This window comes from Danio rerio, chromosome 18, assembly GCF_049306965.1.
Source record: "Danio rerio strain Tuebingen ecotype United States chromosome 18, GRCz12tu, whole genome shotgun sequence".
Lineage (NCBI taxonomy): Eukaryota > Metazoa > Chordata > Actinopteri > Cypriniformes > Danionidae > Danio > Danio rerio.
The window spans coordinates 38,728,855-38,749,082 of record NC_133193.1 but is presented as its reverse complement, the minus strand read 5'-3'; the positions used below and the strand labels follow the sequence as shown (position 1 = coordinate 38,749,082).

General features: G+C 36.1%; 1 protein-coding gene across 1 annotated transcript in view; it reads left to right on the top strand.

Annotated features, from left to right (window-relative positions):
* hnrnpul1 (heterogeneous nuclear ribonucleoprotein U-like 1) overlaps window positions 1-20,228 on the top strand; it is a 30,136-nt gene that overhangs the window by 8,843 nt on the left and 1,065 nt on the right. The window contains 11 exon segments of the mRNA NM_213271.1: window positions 998-1,071; window positions 1,154-1,293; window positions 1,462-1,561; window positions 1,653-1,765; window positions 3,695-3,961; window positions 5,181-5,303; window positions 5,582-5,710; window positions 12,357-12,522; window positions 14,120-14,377; window positions 14,466-14,614; window positions 18,082-18,258. Coding sequence (NP_998436.1) covers window positions 998-1,071; window positions 1,154-1,293; window positions 1,462-1,561; window positions 1,653-1,765; window positions 3,695-3,961; window positions 5,181-5,303; window positions 5,582-5,710; window positions 12,357-12,522; window positions 14,120-14,377; window positions 14,466-14,614; window positions 18,082-18,258 — 1,696 coding nt within the window.

Sequence of the window (20,228 nt, the reverse complement as noted above, 5' to 3'; positions counted from 1 at the left end):
TATGATATTTGTGCACCATAGATTTGAGCACCATCGTATTGATTTGCAATAGTATTCACCAGTGCTCAACAAAAGTGATTGGCCGTGAAGGCATACCTGCCAACACTCCCATTTTTCATGGTAGTCTTCCGTATTTCAGGCCCATCTTCCGCCACCCTTCTGTTTTGTTATTTCTCCCGTAAAACTCCTGTTATTTCAATCGCAGCAACAGCTGGAGGTTTGTAGACCACAGCATGTTGTTGCAATAGTGCTAGTGCTTTACCTCTATGGTTCTTGCCACCACAGCCTCGCTTTTGTTTTTTAAAATAGCGGCCCCATGAAATAGGCATATTGTCATGCACATCTTGACAGAGAAGCACAGCTCTGTGATCAGTAGTAAACCTCCTTTGAAGGCCAGAGGGCGGATTACTCTGCTTTTATTGATTCAGTGTGACTAATAAACATATCATCAAGCATTTATGTTAGACACCAATATCACAGAATGATTATCCTCTATTTCAGCATCACAAATTATTAAATCTTCTGTAATTTATTATTATTATTTTTTTCCCATATCTTTGTCACTGAACTGCTTCTCTGTGTAGTAAATGCTGCTCTATCTGAAAAGAGGTGTTGGAGATTACAGAACCGGCTTTCCTAACAAAATGCACATGAAAATGTCCTAAAACTATTTCATGTTACAAGCGTCATCTGCTGGCCGAGCGAATTCAAATTTTTATTCAACCTGTCTAATGTTTCTTTTTGTTTGATTGTTTTTTTTGTTTTTTTTTGCACAGGCATATTTTATGTAACAGAATATTACAAAGCTAAGGAAGCTGTATTTGGTTTTAAATTTATACTGTATTCAATGTTTTATTTATTTATTTATTTATTTTTATTGTCCATGAAAAATCAAGAATGGTGCATCACTATTTTATTTCTACATCATCCAGATCATTACTTAATGTAGACTAATAAGTGATTTACAACTTTTTTATTTTTATTTTTTTAATCAAAGGTCCCGGTCACCTCAGCCTTCTGCCGAAGAGGACGATGAAGATTTTGATGACACGCTGGTGGCCATTGATACTTGTATGTGAACACATGTTTGGTCTAATTAGGATTTGGAATAACTTTGAAATAAACTTGTCATTTTCTTTACTCACCTTAACAGATAACAGTGATTTGCACTTCAAAGTCTCTCCTGACCACTGCAGCGGCTATCCTTTAACCATTGAAGGGTTTGCTTACCTCTGGTCTGGAGCACGTGCTACATATGGAGTAAACAAGGGACGTGTTTGCTATGAGTTAAAGGTAATATCCAATAGAGAATAAAGTTAATTAAAAAAAGAAAATAATAATTCTAATTAAAAATCTAGTCTCACAATGTGTTTAGATTCATTTCCTTTTGGTCAATATTGCACATCCAAAGTCATTACAACATTATCAACATGATTAGTATCATGGCACTTTATTTTTCAGGTAAAGGAGTATATATCAGTAAAACATCTTCCCAGCAGTGAGCCTGACCCTCATGTTGTGAGAGTGGGCTGGTCTCTGGATTCCTGCAGCACACAGCTTGGTAAAACAAACACATACAATCATAGTCAATGGCAATTTATCAAATGAATGGTCTTTCTTGATTCTAACATATGTGAAATGGCTTCTTTCAGGAGAGGAGGCGTTCTCTTATGGCTATGGAGGAACAGGAAAAAAGTCTACCAATTACAAATTTGGAGACTATGGAGAGAAATTTGGTGAAGGCGATATCATTGGATGTTATATTGTAAGTGCTATTAATTTTTTTCTGCTTTTTTGCTTTGAATATTGAATCTGTCATCTTAGTAGCTGTTTTATTGTTCGCACAGAGCATTAGCGATAACACTTCTCAATTTCTTTCAATTACCTTCAACGGAGTGATGTCAAGCACTGGCAAAATGAATTGTGATTTTGATGAGTCTCGTTGGGTCCATTGCTCACAGCAGAATTTGTAAAATAAACTGTTCAAACACAAATATAGTAAAAGGCATCAGCCAATCAGATTGCTTTCTACAAATACAAGTGCATATGCTAGCTAATCATGTTCATGTTTTGCCAGCAAAATATGTCAAAATAGAGGAAAAATTTGTTGTACGGTTGGTAATAATTACCTAGTTCTTCATTATCAATCTTCATGTACATCTTTATATACAGCTACTACTACTACTACAACCCCTGGGCCAAGCTGAATGTCATTGGCGGTCATCACCATGACAGTAACATTAATGTGAAGCTTCAGGCACTCCCTTCATCAAGCATTAACGGCTACTGAATGAAGTATCATAGATACAGCTTTTAGTCTTTATAATTAAATAACTCTTTACTGTTTAATTTTATTTTCTGAAAGGCAATGTCCGCCAAAATGAGTCATTTTCATTTGGAATTAGCACAATGAGAAAGTTGCTTGATAGCATTTTGATAGCTGATTTTCTGCTGTCTAGTTCATTTCATTTGGTAATTTTTCACAATTTCATAATCAGTAGAAAGCCTCTTGGTTTGAAAGGGATCGTTGTGTAGTGCAGGGGTTCCCAAACTTTTCAGCCCGTGCCCCCCAAAATGAAAATGCCAGTGACTTGCGACCCCCAATATCCTCTGAGGTGGTTATAAGTACAGAAACCTGGCATGCAATGGGGCACACACACCAATAGACCCAAGTCTATTCTTCAATTAATTTTTTTAAATGTATGTAAGTGCTGTAAATGTGCCAGAAAGTTTAACTTGGTGTTATAAAATCAATCTGCTGCATCTGACGCTATTGCTGTCTTTAATATAATGTAATTACCCGCAATCCAATAATAATATAAGCTACTATAGTAACTGTATAGTATATAGTAACTATAAATAAAAAATTTTTCTCTTCAGTAGGTTATGGATAATATATGGTCATTCATATTGTTTAATAAAAATAAATAGATTTTTGGAAATCACCAGGCGACCCCCCTTCATTGTCCTGCGACCCCTCGTGGGGTCCCGACCCCCACTTTGAGAACCACTGGTGTAGTGTACAGATTTGTAGCAACAATATTAAACAGATGAAAACAGCTTTTAAATGTTTATTTTGTCAAAATGTATATAATTTTTACTGTTTATTTTACACATTTACCTACAATTTACTGGAGAAAGCATGTAAAATGCATCACACCTCCTTAAAGAAATATCCTAGAATTTCTAGAGCACATCACAGCAATTTCAGATTACACAGAGAGTACAGCTCACTGTTGTATTTCAGCTAAATTGTGTGTTATGCATATTGCTAAACTAAAAACATGCTTCTTGTATAACAAAATACCCTGAGCATAAAAATACAAAAAAATCTCACAACATGCTATAATTTTAATTTAATTAAACATTATCTGTGTTGAAAAAAATAAATTATGAAAAAGAAGAGAAGAGAGCCCAGTCCAGGAGACTCGAAACAAGCAGAATTTCTTTTTTGAGATATGTTGGTTAATCTGCATTTATACAGCGTCTTCTAGAAGTCCATTTTGCATTACTTTGGAATCTAAATTTATATTCCCACAGTTGGTAGGACCTAGTATGTACTGTCAACTTAAAATGCTGTCTAGCTAGGCAACATCATACATTGGAATGAAAGAAAACTAAATGATAAACACAATCCTACCTGAAATAGTGGACATGATGGATAAACAGTCTCGTATGTTTGTGCTGTTTGCAGGATTTTGACAGCCATGAACAGGTGGAAATGGCTTTCTCAAAGAATGGGAAATGGCTTGATGTGGCTTTTCGTGTGTCTAAAGAAGAGCTGGCTGGTCAGGCCCTGTTTCCTCATGTTCTGGTGAAGAATTGCGCTGTCGAGTTCAACTTTGGCCAACGGGAGGAGCCTTATTTTCCATTGCCAGATGGCTACTCCTTCATCGGAGACGTCAGCTTGGAGAACAGGGTCAGAGGCACTGTAGGTCCAAGCAGCAAATCTGATTGTCAGGTAATTTTTTTAAAAAGGTTGTGTGATCACTAGATTTGATGTTTTATGTTGTCTTTGCAGTGCATTCATATAATGTCATCTAAAGGCAAATCTTAACATTCTTCTCAAAGTCTGACAGAATTTACACAATAGAGATCAAAGTTAGAAAACAGTTTATGAACACTTGATCTTTATCAGAAAAACTGCGTCATCATTTTCATAATAATCTTCTTAATTTTTAAGAGTTTCTACACTGTGCTTAATAGGACAGTGTTTTATAAAACACACCATGACACTGTAAATAATAAATAAATAAAGTAAATAATAACTTTATTTTATTGAAAACGAAGTGACCAAAATAGGAGAACTATTTACTACTAGAAATATTACTAGGAAGTGTTCAGGCCCTTGCTTTGAATAACTTCAGCAATCTGTGGCCAAGCAACAGCACTAGTTACTCTTTGAAGAGTTTATTCTGCAAATGCATTTCTGTCTTCCATTATTCACTTCAATCCTTTTTTGCACAAGTTCAAAACCACTCAAGCCAGTGTAAAAACTTTAAGGAATTTGCAGTTTCCATCACCTTTTGTGGACGACCAACTTTTGAGGGACTTGAATGATTTTGTGACAGTCACTTCTTTCACACACACTGACTTTTCTGGAAAATTTCCATTGAATTAAGATAATGTGTGAACAGACCTCTTGCCATAAGTTTTGTTCAGTAAATTTCCAGAATGAGAAGTTGACATTACCAGTAAATGTTCTAAACTAATGACATAAAAAATGTGAACGGCACATTTTTGATTGCACCTCTCTCTATTTCCTAGTAATTTTTCGACAGTTCAATAGTATTCTTGTTAGAAATGGGCTATTGTAAAGATACAAAATGTTTTGAAATCACAGGTTTGTAATAAATCTTTTTTATTTTGATCTGTTTGAGGCTTATTTCTTTGAAGGGTTTCAGTCACTTTACGATGTCTCACCATCCTGCTTAGTGAAACCAGTAAAATTAAACAGGGTTTGTCAGAAAATTAAGGAATTTACCACCAGGTGTCAGAGTTACACTAATAACTGAGAGGATCGGAATATATTAGCATAACTTAAATGGAATCGAGCTTTAAATTTAGAAAGTTAATCTAATTTTGATCTCCACTTTATCTATAGTGTATGCTCATTTAACAATACGATGCATATCTCACTAATTAGTGTGTAATCTAAAGAGTATCACATTTGTCTGAAGGTCCTGATGATGGTTGGCCTTCCTGCTTGTGGTAAAACCACATGGGCTGCTAAACATGCTGAGATGAACCCGGACAAAAGATTTAACATCCTGGGCACAAATGCCATCATGGAGAAAATGAAGGTAAGATCATCTGATTAGAATCTTTAACTTTTGAAGAAAAAAAGAAGAGTCAAGTGAAAACCAAAAAGAAACAGGCTTATTTGTATTTTGACTAATGTTTAATACAAATTTAGAGTACTTTTTCTTAAAAAACACATTTTTTTTCAAAAGTTAAGTTCGGTAAGATTTTAAATTAGTTTGTTTCCTTTTAAAAGGAAGCAGTGTTTAGAATAGCTTTACAGTATTATTGTTTTTACAAGAGGCCTTTCACTTAGAGGTCTGTTATGATGTTATTGTAGGTGATGGGACTGCGTCGCCAGCGGAACTATGCCGGCCGCTGGGACATCCTGATTCAGCAGGCCACTCAGTGTCTGAACCGACTACTTCAGATCGCCTCCCACAAAAAGCGCAACTACATATTGGATCAGGTACTGCAAATATTTCCTTATTATACCCAGAGAAGACATGCCAGACTGCCAGTTATGTACTTCTAGCTTGTTATTTATATATAATAGTATTGTCTTTCAGGGTGCCACAAAATGATAGAGTAGAAGAAGCAATAATTGATGGATTGGACTGAAGTGTCAATGTGATGTTTTTTTTTCTGTTTTTTTTTTTAAGCATTTGAATCATTTTGCATTTCCAATTACATTTGAGTTATTTTGTGAGCCTCTGTTGTCATGTATTGGTTGCCTTTGACTCTATTAAGATTTTGAGTAATCTCATACTAGTGAGTAAGAAAAAATTCCCTGCGTCGCTGTGTTAATTATAAAAAAAATAACCTTGGTTTTAAAGAGACAGCACTTTTCCTGTGGGTTGTTGATGTTTGTGTTAGTAACTAGGTAAGAGGTAAAACCAACCTTTTCAGCTTTTCAGAGCTGCTCTTGTTTGTGAGGTAGTTGAGTTTTACAATCACACTCAGCATGCTGAGACTGTTCATAAACAAATACTGTATCTGTTGAGTGAAATCCACACAAAAACATACGTTAGTGAATGAGAGACACTTTTAGACTAGTAAAACTGTTTACTTGTTACACAGTATATTTTTTTCTGTTACAACAGTTTTTTTTATATGTCAGACTACACATTGCTCTGTGAACTGTCATCGCTTGCTGTCTTTGACAACATGAGTAATGTGATTGAGAAGGCAGATTTAGGCCCCGTTTACACTAGTGCGTATTAGTTTTAAAACGGCGTTTTAGAATGAAAACGATCCGCGTCCACACTCACGTTTTACCCAGCGTTTCTGAACTGCTCTCCGTCCACACCAAATCGCTGAAAACGCACATCACGTGACCACACACACACACTTTGGCAATCGCTGGAGCCCATCTACCCAGATGAGAGCTCTGCTAGTCGGACTTCTCATCAAGCATCTCCCGCTGGATCTAATCTCACTATATTTATTAAACGTGATATTTCATTCATCTTGTTGTCTTTATCTAACGACATATTCCCTGACTTTGGTCACTGGAATCTATTACTTGTTCTCAGGTAACGTGTTTTGGCTGAGCGCAAAGATAAGTTAATGATTAATGTAAGCACATAGCCTACATTCTGTATATTGACTGATCGCTTGCCTTTATTTCCTATAATGTATAAACTTATTGTATGTTATACTTTTATAATGGCCATTATCGATTATTAAAACTGATATTCAGCAAAAGAGAGGGTGTGTTTCGTATTTTCACTGAAATTGAAAGGAGGCAGTTGTTATCGGCTCCGTTTTGTTATAAATATGCACACAGTGAAGATGACGCTCATGCAGCACGACGCCTCAACATTTCTGCTGTCTGTTTAGTTGTTAATATTAAAATAAAAATAGGCAGTTCCTTATATCAAGTTTACATTTTATTGTTGAGAAAGTGAAACAACGTAGCCAAGGTGATGTGAATGAAGTTATAAAGTACACTGTTCCCTGTGAAGATTGACGCGTGTCCTCGGTATGTTTTCCATATCAAACTGAGAAGAAGAGATGCAGCCTTGATCAAACTTGCGAAGTCTGAACTTACACGGAGAAGATTCAGGACTGAACTGTGTGTTAGGCTACTTAATATTGAGGAAAAGCCCCAATCAGAGAGGCGAATGTCTGCAGTCCCGCCTCCGTTTTCAGATATCTCCGTCTTTCCCCATCCACACTGAGACGGAGCTGCAGCGTTTTAGAATGAAAACGCCCTCTCCAGCGTTTTTGAAACGCTCCGTTTTCGGCGCTCGAGAACTCCGGCGTAGTGTGGACGGATGGCGTAACCGTAGCAAAACTTATGCGTTTTCAAACTAAAACGCATTAGTGTAAACGGGGCCTTAGAAACAGGAGTGTAAACAAACAGTGTGTCAGAGTGTTTTCTGTACTAGCTCTCTTTGGTTAGTTTGTTGTACCTCGCTTAAACGAGCTAAGATGATTAGTCAGATCCTGGTTTTCCTTATAATTTGTTTTTTCAATGAAATTTGTGAATCAGTAAAAGATTAGAGATTGTGCTTGAGTTTGCTGTGAAGGACAGATTACTGTGGCAGGACAGCAGCGTAATGACATCATCTAATTCATATTCAATTATCAGCCATGTGAGCAAAATCACATAAAATTAAATGATAGTTAATGTCAATTATACAAGTTATTTAGTATGACATTCCATATTCAGAATATAGTTCGACATTTGTTGTAGGCTTTTTGTACAGTATTTACACGTTCATGTGTCAAGAGTGTTTAGCTATCCAGTTCCTTATTAAGAAATAACTTTTATCATCCTGTGGCATAATTGGCTATTTAAATTAATTTTGCATTAAAAAAGCTTAATGAAGCTTTATTAGGTACACCTGTCCAACTGCTCGTTAACACAAATTTCTAATCAGCCGATTCCAAGGCAGCAAATCAATGCATTTAGGCATGTAGACATGGTCAAGACTGTCAGCTAAGAACAGGAAACTGAGGCTACAATTTCTTGAGTCTTGATTTCTCCTGCGACATTCAGATGGTAGGGTCAGACTTTGACATCAACAACTTAAAAAGCAGGGATTCATCCTGCCTTGTACCAACATTTCAGGCTGGTGGTGGTGTAATGGTGTGGGGGATATTTTCTTGGCACACTTTGGGCCCATTAATACCAATTGGGCAATGTGTCAACACCACAGCCTACCTGAGTATTGTTGCTAACCATGTCTATCCCTTTATGGCCACAGTGTACCCATGTTCTGATGGCTACTTCCAGCAGGATAATGGGCTATGTCATAAAGCTCGAATCATCTAAGAGTGGTTTCTTGAACATGACAATGAGTTCACTGTACTCAAATGGCCTCCACAGTCGCCAGAACTCAATCCAATAGAGCACCTTTGGGATGTGGTGAAATGGGAGATTCACATCATGGATGTGCAGCTGAAAAATCTCAGCAACTGTGTGATGCTATCATGTCAATATGGACTAAAATATCTGAGGAATATTTCCAGTACCTTGTTGAATCTATGCCATGAAGGATTAAGGCAGTTCTGAAGGCAAAAGGAGGTTCAACCTGGTACTAGACTGCATCTCTAGCCTAAGATAAATTTAAATGACACTTTGTAATGTGTATTTTATTTTATTTTTTTTTGTATTGTGTATTTATATAGCGCATTTATTGTGTATGGCCATACACCCAAAGCACTTTACAATCATGAGGGGGGTCTCTTCACAGCACCACCAGTGTGCAGCATCCACTTGGATGATGCGACGGCAGGCACAGGACAACAGCGCCAGTGTGCTCACCACACACCCGCTGTTGGGGGAGTGGATAAACCGTGATTCAATTCGGGGGATGGGGATGATTTGGGAGGCCATGATCATAAGGGCCGATTGAGGGACTTTGGACAGGATACTGGGGTTACACCCCTACTTCTTACGAGAAGTGCTATGGGATTTTTAATGACCACAGAGAGTCAGGACCTCATTTTAATGTCTCATCCGAAAGCGCCCACTGACAGTGTAGTGTCCCCTTCACTTTTACTGAGGCATTAGGACTCACACAGACCACAGGCTGAGCACCCCCTGCTGGCCTATCTAACACCACTTCCAACAGCAACCTAGTTTTCCCATGTGGTCTCCCATACAAGTACTGACCAGGCTCAGCCCTGCTTAGCTTCAATGGGTAACCGGTCTTGGGCTGCAGGGTGATATGACTTTAACCCAACAGTTGGGTTTGTCCAACTGTGACCCAACATTGGTTACAAGAACCCAGCAATTTTGTTTTTGAGTGTAGCTGTCATGAATGTCTGTTATCATACACTGTATGAAACCATATTAAAACGGCAATATTACCTTTGTAAGTTTGTCTTTGTATCTAAAATTTCCATATTAGTATCTTAAAAGTATATATAAATATATATCAGTAACTGGAGTGTACATATCAGTCTCTTAAGTACTCTACTTGCTTAAATAGTTCAAATGTTCTATTTATTCTTATTTTTTATTAAATTATTATTTTTAAATGTATTGTTGTTTTTTTATGTTGTTTTTTCCTAATAGCAAGTGTGTTTGACGTAAGGTGTCTTGGTAGTTGACATGACATCACATATTATTAAAGAAGACAAATGGTTGATGGAAAAAGCACAGTGTATTCTGACTTGTTTTCTGTCAATGACACAGCAAAAATTTAGCAGTCAGCCTCTCATAATGTGGGAGAGTTTAGGTACTATTTGGTATTTGGCCATAGTTTGTTATGCTCTTGTTTTTGGAAACCAGTTGCAAGTTCCACTATCTTTATGACATCAAACATGTTGTTAAAGACATCACGCCATGGTTTTCCATTATGTTTCTTATCCATGACACGGCAAGAATTTAGTTAAAACACATTTTCACACTTTCTTAACTGAGTATTGTATTAACGTTACAAAAAAAGAAACATCTATAAGGAAGGTTTTTATTTTAAAATTCAAAAGAATATTGTGATAGTTTTTACTTCATATAATTAAGGGCCAAGCGCTGAAGGTGCGTAGGCACATTATTGTATCTATTCCGGTTCTTATTATTATTCTTCCGGCTTCTTCCTCTTCTTCTTCTGCTCTGGGAGTCTATGGCAGCGCTATGAACCCAACAAGCTTCAATTGTTTATTGTTCAATTGTTTAACTTTTGAACCGACTGGACTACAATCAAAATTTCTCTCCTTGGAATTTTTTGCAAAACCTATTTAATCAAACTCGTTCTAGGCTGTTTGTTCGATTTTCAGCAAATTTGAATCACATGATCTCCAGATGATGCTGACCAAAAGTTATTGAATTTAAGTAGGTTAGACAAACCGTTTTCGATTAACTTGTGAACAAATTTAGTGTAAAGCTTGTCAAAATTGACTTAAGGTGTTATCTCTGTAACATTTTGAAGTATTTGCATCAAACTTGGTGTGTGTTATCACAACCATGGTTTAAAATGAGTTGGCGCATTTCAGTGCACTACCCCCTAATGGTCTGGAGATACAAAAAAAACTTTTTTTTTTGCTTATAATTTCTCAACCCTTAGTCTAGACTTCATAAAATTGCTCTCTTTACGTCTGGCAGAGCATGCCGAATGATGTCTGATTTTCCCAGGTCAGCCATTTTGACCGTCGGACATTTTGAATTATGTTAAAAATTACTATGGCTGCGTCTGAAACTCAGTAGGTACTGCATTTGAATTTAAATGTACTACTCGGCCGTTAGAAAAGTATGTTCTATACAGTATGAATATGAAAAGTATGAATGGAATTCGAACGTACTACAGTTGAAGTCAGAATTATTAGCCCCCTTTTCATTTTTATTTTCTTTTTTAAATATTTCCCAAATGATGTTTAACAGAGCATTGACATTTACACAGTATGTCGGATAATATTTTTTCTTCTGGAGAAAGTCTTATTTGTTTTATTTTGGCAAGAATAAAAGTAGTTATTAATTTTTAAAAAAACATTTTTGGGACATAATTATTAGCCCCTTTAAGCTAATTTTTTTTCGATAGTCTACAGAACAAACCATCATCATACAATAACTTGCCTAATTACCCTAACCTGCCTAGTTCACCTTATTAACCTAGTTAAGCCTTTTAATGTCACTTTAAGCTGCATAGAAGTGTCTTGAAAAATATCAAGCAAAATATTATTTACTGTCATCATGACAAAGATAAAATAAATTAGTTATTAGAAATAAGTTTTTAAAACTATTAAGTTTAGAAATGTGCTGAAACAATCTTCCCTCTATTAAACAGAAATTGGGGAAAAAATAAACAAGGGTGCTAATAATACAGGGGGGCTAATAATTCTGACTTCAACTGTACATCTGCCATTTTGCCATGGTCATGTGACCTACCTGCGTCAGTTGCGTTGCTTTACTCCCATTTATGAATTCTCTCACGGGGCATCATGAGATAGCGCAGTGTGCATGTGATGCGCACTCCACAATCTCGCCGGAAGTAGTAGGTCATCCGCGTACTTCTCACCTACTGATTTTCGAATTATATGAATTCAGACATACTTCTCGGCTCACATACTGATTTTAGTGTACTATATAGTATGGAAGTATGTGGTTTCGGACGCAGCACATATTTTATGGACACATTTTTGAATTGTTATGAAAGTCAGTATGTGCTTTCAGGACTCTGACCTGAAGGTGCTCAAAGTTTTGCCGCAGTGCTACCTTTTGGTCAAATGTTATAACGATATTTATAAAAGTGCTAATAACTTTTGACTAATTTTGCCCATTGTTATAATAGTTGTCTTCATACATTTCTTGGGTATAAGATCGATACTAATTATGCCTTAAATAACTGAACGTTCTGCCTGCCATCTTGCCTATAGGCAAAAACCTACTTTTTCTAACTCCTCCTACATTGCTTGCAGCTATATTTTGTTTTGTTTTTACAGTGGTCTTAATAGTTTTACATTTTTCCAACCTTATTACAAAGAGTCTCTAATAAGATTTTTGTTCCAGTATGCTGGGTTTCATAGACTTCTGTTTGGATTCTATTGCAGGGTTGATTTTTTTTAAAGATAAATCAGAGCTGGGATGAACAAAAAATAAATAAACAAAACACAAAAACAACCACAATAATCAACTGCTTCTACTTCTCTTTTGTCACTTTGTCTAGACAAATGTATATGGATCAGCCCAGAGACGAAAGATGCGCCCTTTTGAAGGGTTTCACCGTAAGGCTGTTGTAATTTGCCCGAGGGATGAGGATTTAAAGGAACGAAGGTGTAAGCAAGCTGAGGATGGGAAAGATGTGCCCGATCAAGCCGTTTTAGAAATGAAAGGTAGGAACTCTGCTGTAAAAAACAACATCATAAATCACTAAATAGGTCTGCAAAATTTTATTTAATCTTTATTTGTAATTAAAATAGGAACGCATTAAAGAATAAAAATGAAAAATGGGATGCTACAAACTGAGCATGACATTCATTTAACATTCAACTTAAGTTTATGAAAGTGGTTTTTATACACAGTTGGAGGCAAAAAAAATGTGTCCTACTGTAAAAGTTTTAATTCATTTTTAAATATTTTTTAAGTGATTTTTTTTTTTCTAATGTTTAGACTTTTAACAGCTTATTTCTAATAGCTAGTTTATTTTTTTATTGCATGATGACAGGATAGAATATTTTACTGGTTATTTTGCAAGATACTATTATATTCAGCTTAAAGTGCAATTTAAACTAGCTTGTGTTTTTATATTAAATTGACCTTATAACTTGTAATATTTTATTTTTTGTTTTATTATTATTATTATTATAACCGCTTTTATGCAAACGAAAAGAAAAAAAGACAACATATACTAAGAAATACTGTGTTTATATTGTTATACTGTGTTTCTTGCTCTGGTAAACTTTGTTATATATACAGTATAAATAAACTTCTTGCTAACAAGTGGGTAAAACCTTGTGGTTTGAAGTGTGAACTTGTAAAATGTGTTTTGAGGCTGTTGCCAACCTACAGTTTTGTTTGTCATGGTGTTTTATTTTTCATCTTGAATTTCTTTGACTTTTACGTAATAAAAAATAATTCACTTTGCTCATTGTGATGAATATGAGGCAAATGCCACTGCGTCGCCAGAATCTGTACTCTACATCAACCAATCACCATTACGAAGAATCATTACTCAGTATCTTCTCCAAAAGTTCTGATCGGAGCATCCCTATTTGTTTTTATAAATATGGCAGACAAGATCATTTGAAAAGTCATTTTAATGAGGGTCTTATGTAAATCATTGTTAAAATGTAAGATTTAAAGGCACAGTTCAACCAAAAATTTTATTATCTTCACCATTTATGTGCACTCTAAACTTTTGGGGTAGTTCTAAACTTTTTATTTTCTTCTATTGAACACTTAAGAAAATATTCTGAGGAATGTTGGAAACCAGCAATCATGGATATCCATATTGGAAAGTAATATTGAATCCAATAGTATTTTTTTCCCCAACATTCTTCAAAATATCTTTCTTTCTGTAAACTAGAAGAAAGAAACTCAGTGAGGTTAGGAACAAGTGAAAGGTGTGAAGGAAATGATGACAGAATTTTTATTTTTGGGGTGAACTATCCCTTTAAGTCATTTTTATTATTATTGTTATTATTATTTTATTAATAAGGACACGTTTAAATAAAGCCGAATTCCACTTTTAATGTGTTGATGCACATGTTTAGCTCTCAAGCTAATATTATCATGCACATCTTAGTCACACGTTTAAAAAAAATCACACTCTTTTTCTGGATGTAGAGCTTGGTTTGCAATAGTGTTGAGCATCTCCCACGATTTATACGTTTACTGTTTAATATGAATAAAGAGTTTGTTTTGGAACAGTGGCATTTTGTCAAGTTTAAAATTGAATCGATCTGCTTTTTTTTTTTCATGGCTCCAAAGCCAACTTTGTGCTGCCAGAGGCGGGAGATTTCCTGGATGAAGTGATGTTCATCGAGCTGCAGAGAGACGAAGCTCGAGACTTGATCAAACGCTACAATGAGGAAGGTCGGAAGGCTGGACCTCCTCCTGAAAAACGCTTCAACAGCTGGGGAGACAGAAGACGTGAAAACAACAACAACCAGAGGTACGACAGTCATGGAGGATCAAGAGGAGGCCATCAGAGCAGAGGAGGATCTGGAGGAGGCTACAGCGGAGGAGGTCAGTTGAACTTATTAGCTCTCATGCAATCTGATTCAGTTTTGACTGCTCTGTCATTAGTCATTTTCTTGCTTTGCGTTTTGGTCAGGTTATAATCGTGATGGCTACAGTCAGAACCGCTGGGGAGGGAATTACAGAGACAGTCGAGACGGATACAGCAGCAGCAGCAGCCATCAAACTGGAGGAAACTACAATAATAGTCGCTATGGCTCTTATAACAAAGAGGGATATGGTCAAGTGAGTGCTTTATGTGGCTTATCAGTTTTTATTTGTGACAAATATTTAGTTGCATAAGATGTTTGTTTGTATTTTTTTAACGTGTGTTTGATCTTTTCTTTTTTTGTTTTGGATTCGTTTTTATATGTTTATTATTAATTTCTTTGTTTATTTATAAAATGTTTTTTTTTTGTTAAATTTTGTTTTGTTTTTTTTGTAAAAATATTTTTTTGTTTTTGCTTATTGAATTGTTTAGTTTGTATGTTTTATTTGTTTGTTTTTATTGGATTAAAAAAAGTATTCCAGCATTCCAAGGTAGAAAATATGTCTGCACAATATATCGCTTCAGCATCAATATCACATGTGATCATTTACAATATTCACATTGCAGGATATGCTGAGTTTCTATTTTGAATCTTTTTTTTATTTTATTGATCCATGCTTGTAGAATGTTTATTATACAGTGGTGCTTCGTTATTCGCGGGAGTTATGTTTTAAAATTAATCCGACATATGTGAAATCCGCAAAGTAGTCAGCTTTACTTTTTTACAGTTATCATAGATGTTTTTGGCTGTAAATACCTCACTACACACTTCATACACTTTTCTTAGACAGCCATTAACATTTTCACACTTTTCTCTATTCGTTAAACAGTCTCAAAGTTCAAGCGTTCATAGAGAAATAAGTCCAGTATGATGGAATAAAACCTAAGATCAAAAATGGTTGATCTTCACTTATTTATTCTGTAATGGTGCCCTACAGCCAAATAACTTCTACCTTCCTGTAGCATGTCCAGAAGTTTAACTTGTTGTGCGATGGTTAGCATCTTTCTCTGCCTAGTGGGTGCGACTGCAGGTGCCTTTGACAGTGCAGAATGTTTTGTCAACATTGTGGGGTGAAAACTTGCAAACATACAGTACAGCACTTCAAAGTCACACTGCTAGCGATCGAAGATTAATGTAAATTTGGCAAGCTGAATGCTTTATTTACTATACGAGACACGGCACAGAGGAGATTGATAGACAATGGTCTACAGTCAATCAGAACGCAGAACAAAATGCGCTGAAAAAAGAAAAGCATGTCAATTTGCGCGAAAATATATCCACAAAACTGCGAGGCTGCGAAAAGTGAACCACTTCATAGTGAGGAACCACTGTATTTTATGTATTTAGAAATTTTCTTTAAATAAACATATTCAAGTTATCTGCTAAATATGTATTTAAATCAAATTATATATTGCAATGTTAGATTTTCTAGTATCATGCAGCCATAGTAGGAAGACATCAAGGCACATCTGAATCCAAACTCGCTTTCATTTCCGGTCTTCTTTTGATCGAATTTTGAAGGCAGCATGTAAATATTCTTCACTATTTGTGTTCTATTTCTCACATTTGAGCTAAAAGAAAAAAAAACATGGCATGTTGAAGTGATGCTTGGGTTTCACTTTGTATTTAAATGCATGTTTTGGATATTTTGATGGCATTTCTAGGCACTTCTAGTTACTGTTGTAGTAAGCAAATATCCATGTAATATCAACAAAACTTTTTTTTGTTGTATGGGATTAAATAATTATGCTGCCTCCAGAAGTCTGTCTGAAATCCATATTATAAGTTCAGTGTTTCCTCTAGGATTTTTTCCAACTGTGGCGGCAGGCCTTTTTTACACAGATCTACCAACTACCTGTGGTGTTATTTCAAAGACAAATGTCGTGTGCGCAGTATTAGATCGCATTTATGTAATAATCTACGAGCATGCAAATCTCTTTGCTTGCGTGCCGATTTCCTCTGTTCGTGCTCAAAACTTCTTGCATGCCTCCTCAAATATGTGCTGCTCAAGCGCAGATCTTCTTGTGCGCTCTCAAATAAACACTGCGAAAGTGCAATTTAGTGCGTTTTTGTAACAAGTATATATACATTTATTAGATTTGCTAGGAATATTTACGAATATCTACAATAAACCTACAGAGCGGCATTAATGCGTGCTAAAGTAAAGTGAAATGGAAAAGTGAACCACCTCATAGTGAGGAACCACTGTATTTTATGTATTTAGAAATTTTCTTTAAATAAACATATTCAAGTTATCTGCTAAATATGTATTTAAATCAAATTATATATTGCAATGTTAGATTTTCCAGTATCATGCAGCCATAGTAGGAAGACGTCAAGGTACATCTGAATCCAAACTCGGTTTCATTTCCGGTCTTCTTTTGATCCAATTTTGAAGGCAGCATGTAAATATTCTTCACTATTTGTGTTCTATTTCTCACATTTGAGCTAAAAGAAAAAAAAACATGGCATGTTGAAGTGATGCTTGGGTTTCACTTTGTATTTAAATGCATGTTTTGGATATTTTGATGGCATTTCTAGGCACTTCTAGTTACTGTTGTAGTAAGCAAATATCCATGTAATATCAACAAAACTTTTTTTGTTGTATGGGATTAAATAATTATGCTGCCTCCAGAAGTCTGTCTGAAATCCATATTATGAGTTCAGTGTTTCCTGTAGGATTTTTTCCAACTGTGGCGGCAGGCCTTTTTTACACAGATCTACCAACTACCTGTGGCATTATTTCAAAGACAAATGTCGTGTGCGCAGTATTAGATCGCATTTATGTAATAATCTACGAGCATGCAAATCTCTTTGCTTGCGTGCCGATTTCCTCTGTTCGTGCTCAAAACTTTTTGCATGCCTCCTCAAATATGTGCTGCTCAAGCGCAGATCTTCTTGTGCGCTCTCAAATAAACACTGCTTAAGTCCAATTTAGTGCGTTTATGTAACAAGTATATATACATTTGTTAGATTTGCTAGGAATATTTACGAATATCTACAATAAACCTACAGAGCGGCATTAATGCGTGCTAAAGTAAAGTGAAATGGCCTCACGCATCACGCACCTGTCAGTCAGCCAGTCACTCAGTCAGCACGTAACCTTAAAGGGTTAAATAAATAGTGCACAACACTTCTACGGTTACAGAAAAGTTACCTTTTAATACATTTTATTGCGATTATCACCCGCTATTATAAAAACACAGCTGAATGTTTTGGATGAAAAGCTGTAATGTTGCCGTGGTGGGATCAATTTTGGCAAGGCGCCCCGCCATGGAAGTATGAATGTAGTGGAAACCATGGAGGTGTTTTCATAAACGCTGCCTCTAGAGCAGGAATCTCCAAACTTGTTCCTGGAGGGCCGATGTCCTGCAGATTTTAGCTCCAACCCTAATCAAACACACCTGAACAAGCTAATCAAGGTCTTACTTGCTATACTTAAAACACCCAGGCAGGTGTGTTGAGGCAAGTTGGAGCTAAACCCAGCAGGGCACTGGACCTCCAGGAACGAGATTGGTGACCCCTGCTTTAGAGTCACTTCCTGACAGTGCAGCGAGGCAACAAGTCAGCCCACTAAGCTTTCTGACATAGCCCTTTTTTCTTTGCATTCTGTTTTATTTTATATTTGTCTGTGTTTTTGTTTCCACATATCATCATCCTCAGGGTTATAATCAAGGCTACAACCAGGGCAACCAGAGCAGCTATGGCCAAGGAAATTACAACCAAGGCTACAACTATGGCAACTATAATCAGTACCCAGGATATGGGCAAGGGTATCAGGACAATCAAGGATCTGGACAATCCTACAACCAGCAGAACTATAATCAGCAGTATCAACAGGTCAGTTACTGTGAATCCTTTCTGATTTCGAAGAATACTAAAAGTAATGGCAAACAAATTACATTTAGGTGATTTGTTACAAAAAATGCATCAGTTAACTGGTAGCGGCAGAAAAGACGTCTTTGTACACACACATTTAAAATTGGCAGTTGAAATTACCACTTAAAATGTTGTATCAGTTACTGGACTCTTGTGTGGTAGCTGGTGTCAAAGGAACTGGCTTTAAGGGTCATGAAACCCCCCTCTTAGGCTTCAAGTCTACCTCAGAATTCTTTAAAAAAAAAATGCTTCAAAATGGGCATGGAGCGTTGCGAGCAGAGGGAGGAGTGTGGGGGAAAAGAAGGGAGTGAACAACTGTCATTTGGCTTGCATAATGAGACACAAACTGTGAGGAGACCCATAATTTATAGCTTACAAAGTTAAAATGCAAAGAAATAAATAGTAATTTAATGTCCTGCCACATATGTTATTCATAATTTCATATACACATAAACACAATCTGTTAAATCATTATAAAGATAATCATGTTTATATAAACACTATAAACGAGGAGGGCTTCTCTACTTCTGAATTCCCAAGTCTAATTGCAGAGACAGTGAATAGCAGTGCAGCACGTCTCTTACCCTGTCTAATTCAACCATTAGTCCTGCCAGTAATCTGGAGAATTTCAAACGTAGGGGAACACAGCAGCATGGATACAGGCGATGTGTCTGATTAAAAACAAACTCAACTGATAAAAGACAAGTCTGCCATTCTCGGATTTATGTACAGCTCTCCTGGCAAAAATTCTAGCTGCAAACCAACAGATTTGCTGTATCAGCTCTGACAGCATAAGGAAAAAATTCACCATTTTCCTCACAATTAAAGCTGACAGGTGCTAACATTGTCCAAACTGATGCTCAACACACAAATCAGTTTACATTTCAAAAAGTACTCCAGGGTGTCTTGAACTTTTATGTCTCCAGTATTTCAAACAGTTCTTTTCTTTCTGCAGTATGAAGGTTTTAAATGTGTCATGTCACTTAGGTTTAGGGATGGGTATTGTTAAGGTTTTTACGGTATTACTACTTTTAATGATACCACTTATCGGTACTGTTCTCTCTTCAAGTTGTTCTCTGTATTTTGGGGCTATAACTCACACTCCACTTACCCTAAACAAATCTAAACTGTGTTTCCTACAAAAATACAAAGCAGGTTATGTTTCACAGCTGTCTTTTTCTAGTTTTTTTGCTCGATATTATAAGCACTGTTCTGTTTAAACCTTCGCCATTGTAGTAATGCTAATAGCAATCATATTTACATCTGTTTCAAGCTACGAATATTTGATAGTACATATCAACAGTACAAAACAGAGCTATGATCCCAATCTGAGCACTTGTGATCAATGTACTTCATTCGCAGCTGTTTTTAAGTAATTTATAAGCCTTGATGTCCATGTCAGAGCTACAATTCACTCATGTTTTCGGCAGTCTTTTTGAGACCTAGTTATTGATGACGACGTTATAGCGGGTTAGTGTCTGCTTTTATATTTAGTGTCGGATTAATATTTGCTGGTAAGGGAAATCTATTTGTTCACTTCTGCTATTCATACTTTAATTTGCATTTCAATTGATTTATTTCTTCCACTTAACTGCAAATTATATTAGAAACGGTATAAAGAGCACAAACATACGTACAGACGGTGATAGGTGTACTTTGTTATGGGTAAATGATGCTAATATTCGACACAATTCCATCAATTTCCCCCTTCTGGCTGTTCTTTCTATGAATGAATTATGTAGATACACTGTCCATGCGTGTTTCCTTGTCAGCTAGTAAAGCTATATTTCATTGCACAACAATTAATCTATCAGGCTTTTTGGCTAAAATAGAAAAATCACGGTCTATTAGTTATTATTTGATTATTTTAAAATTTCACCTCTCCTGCTGTGCATGAACTAAACTGTTGAATGGTTAGCGTATGAGGCGGC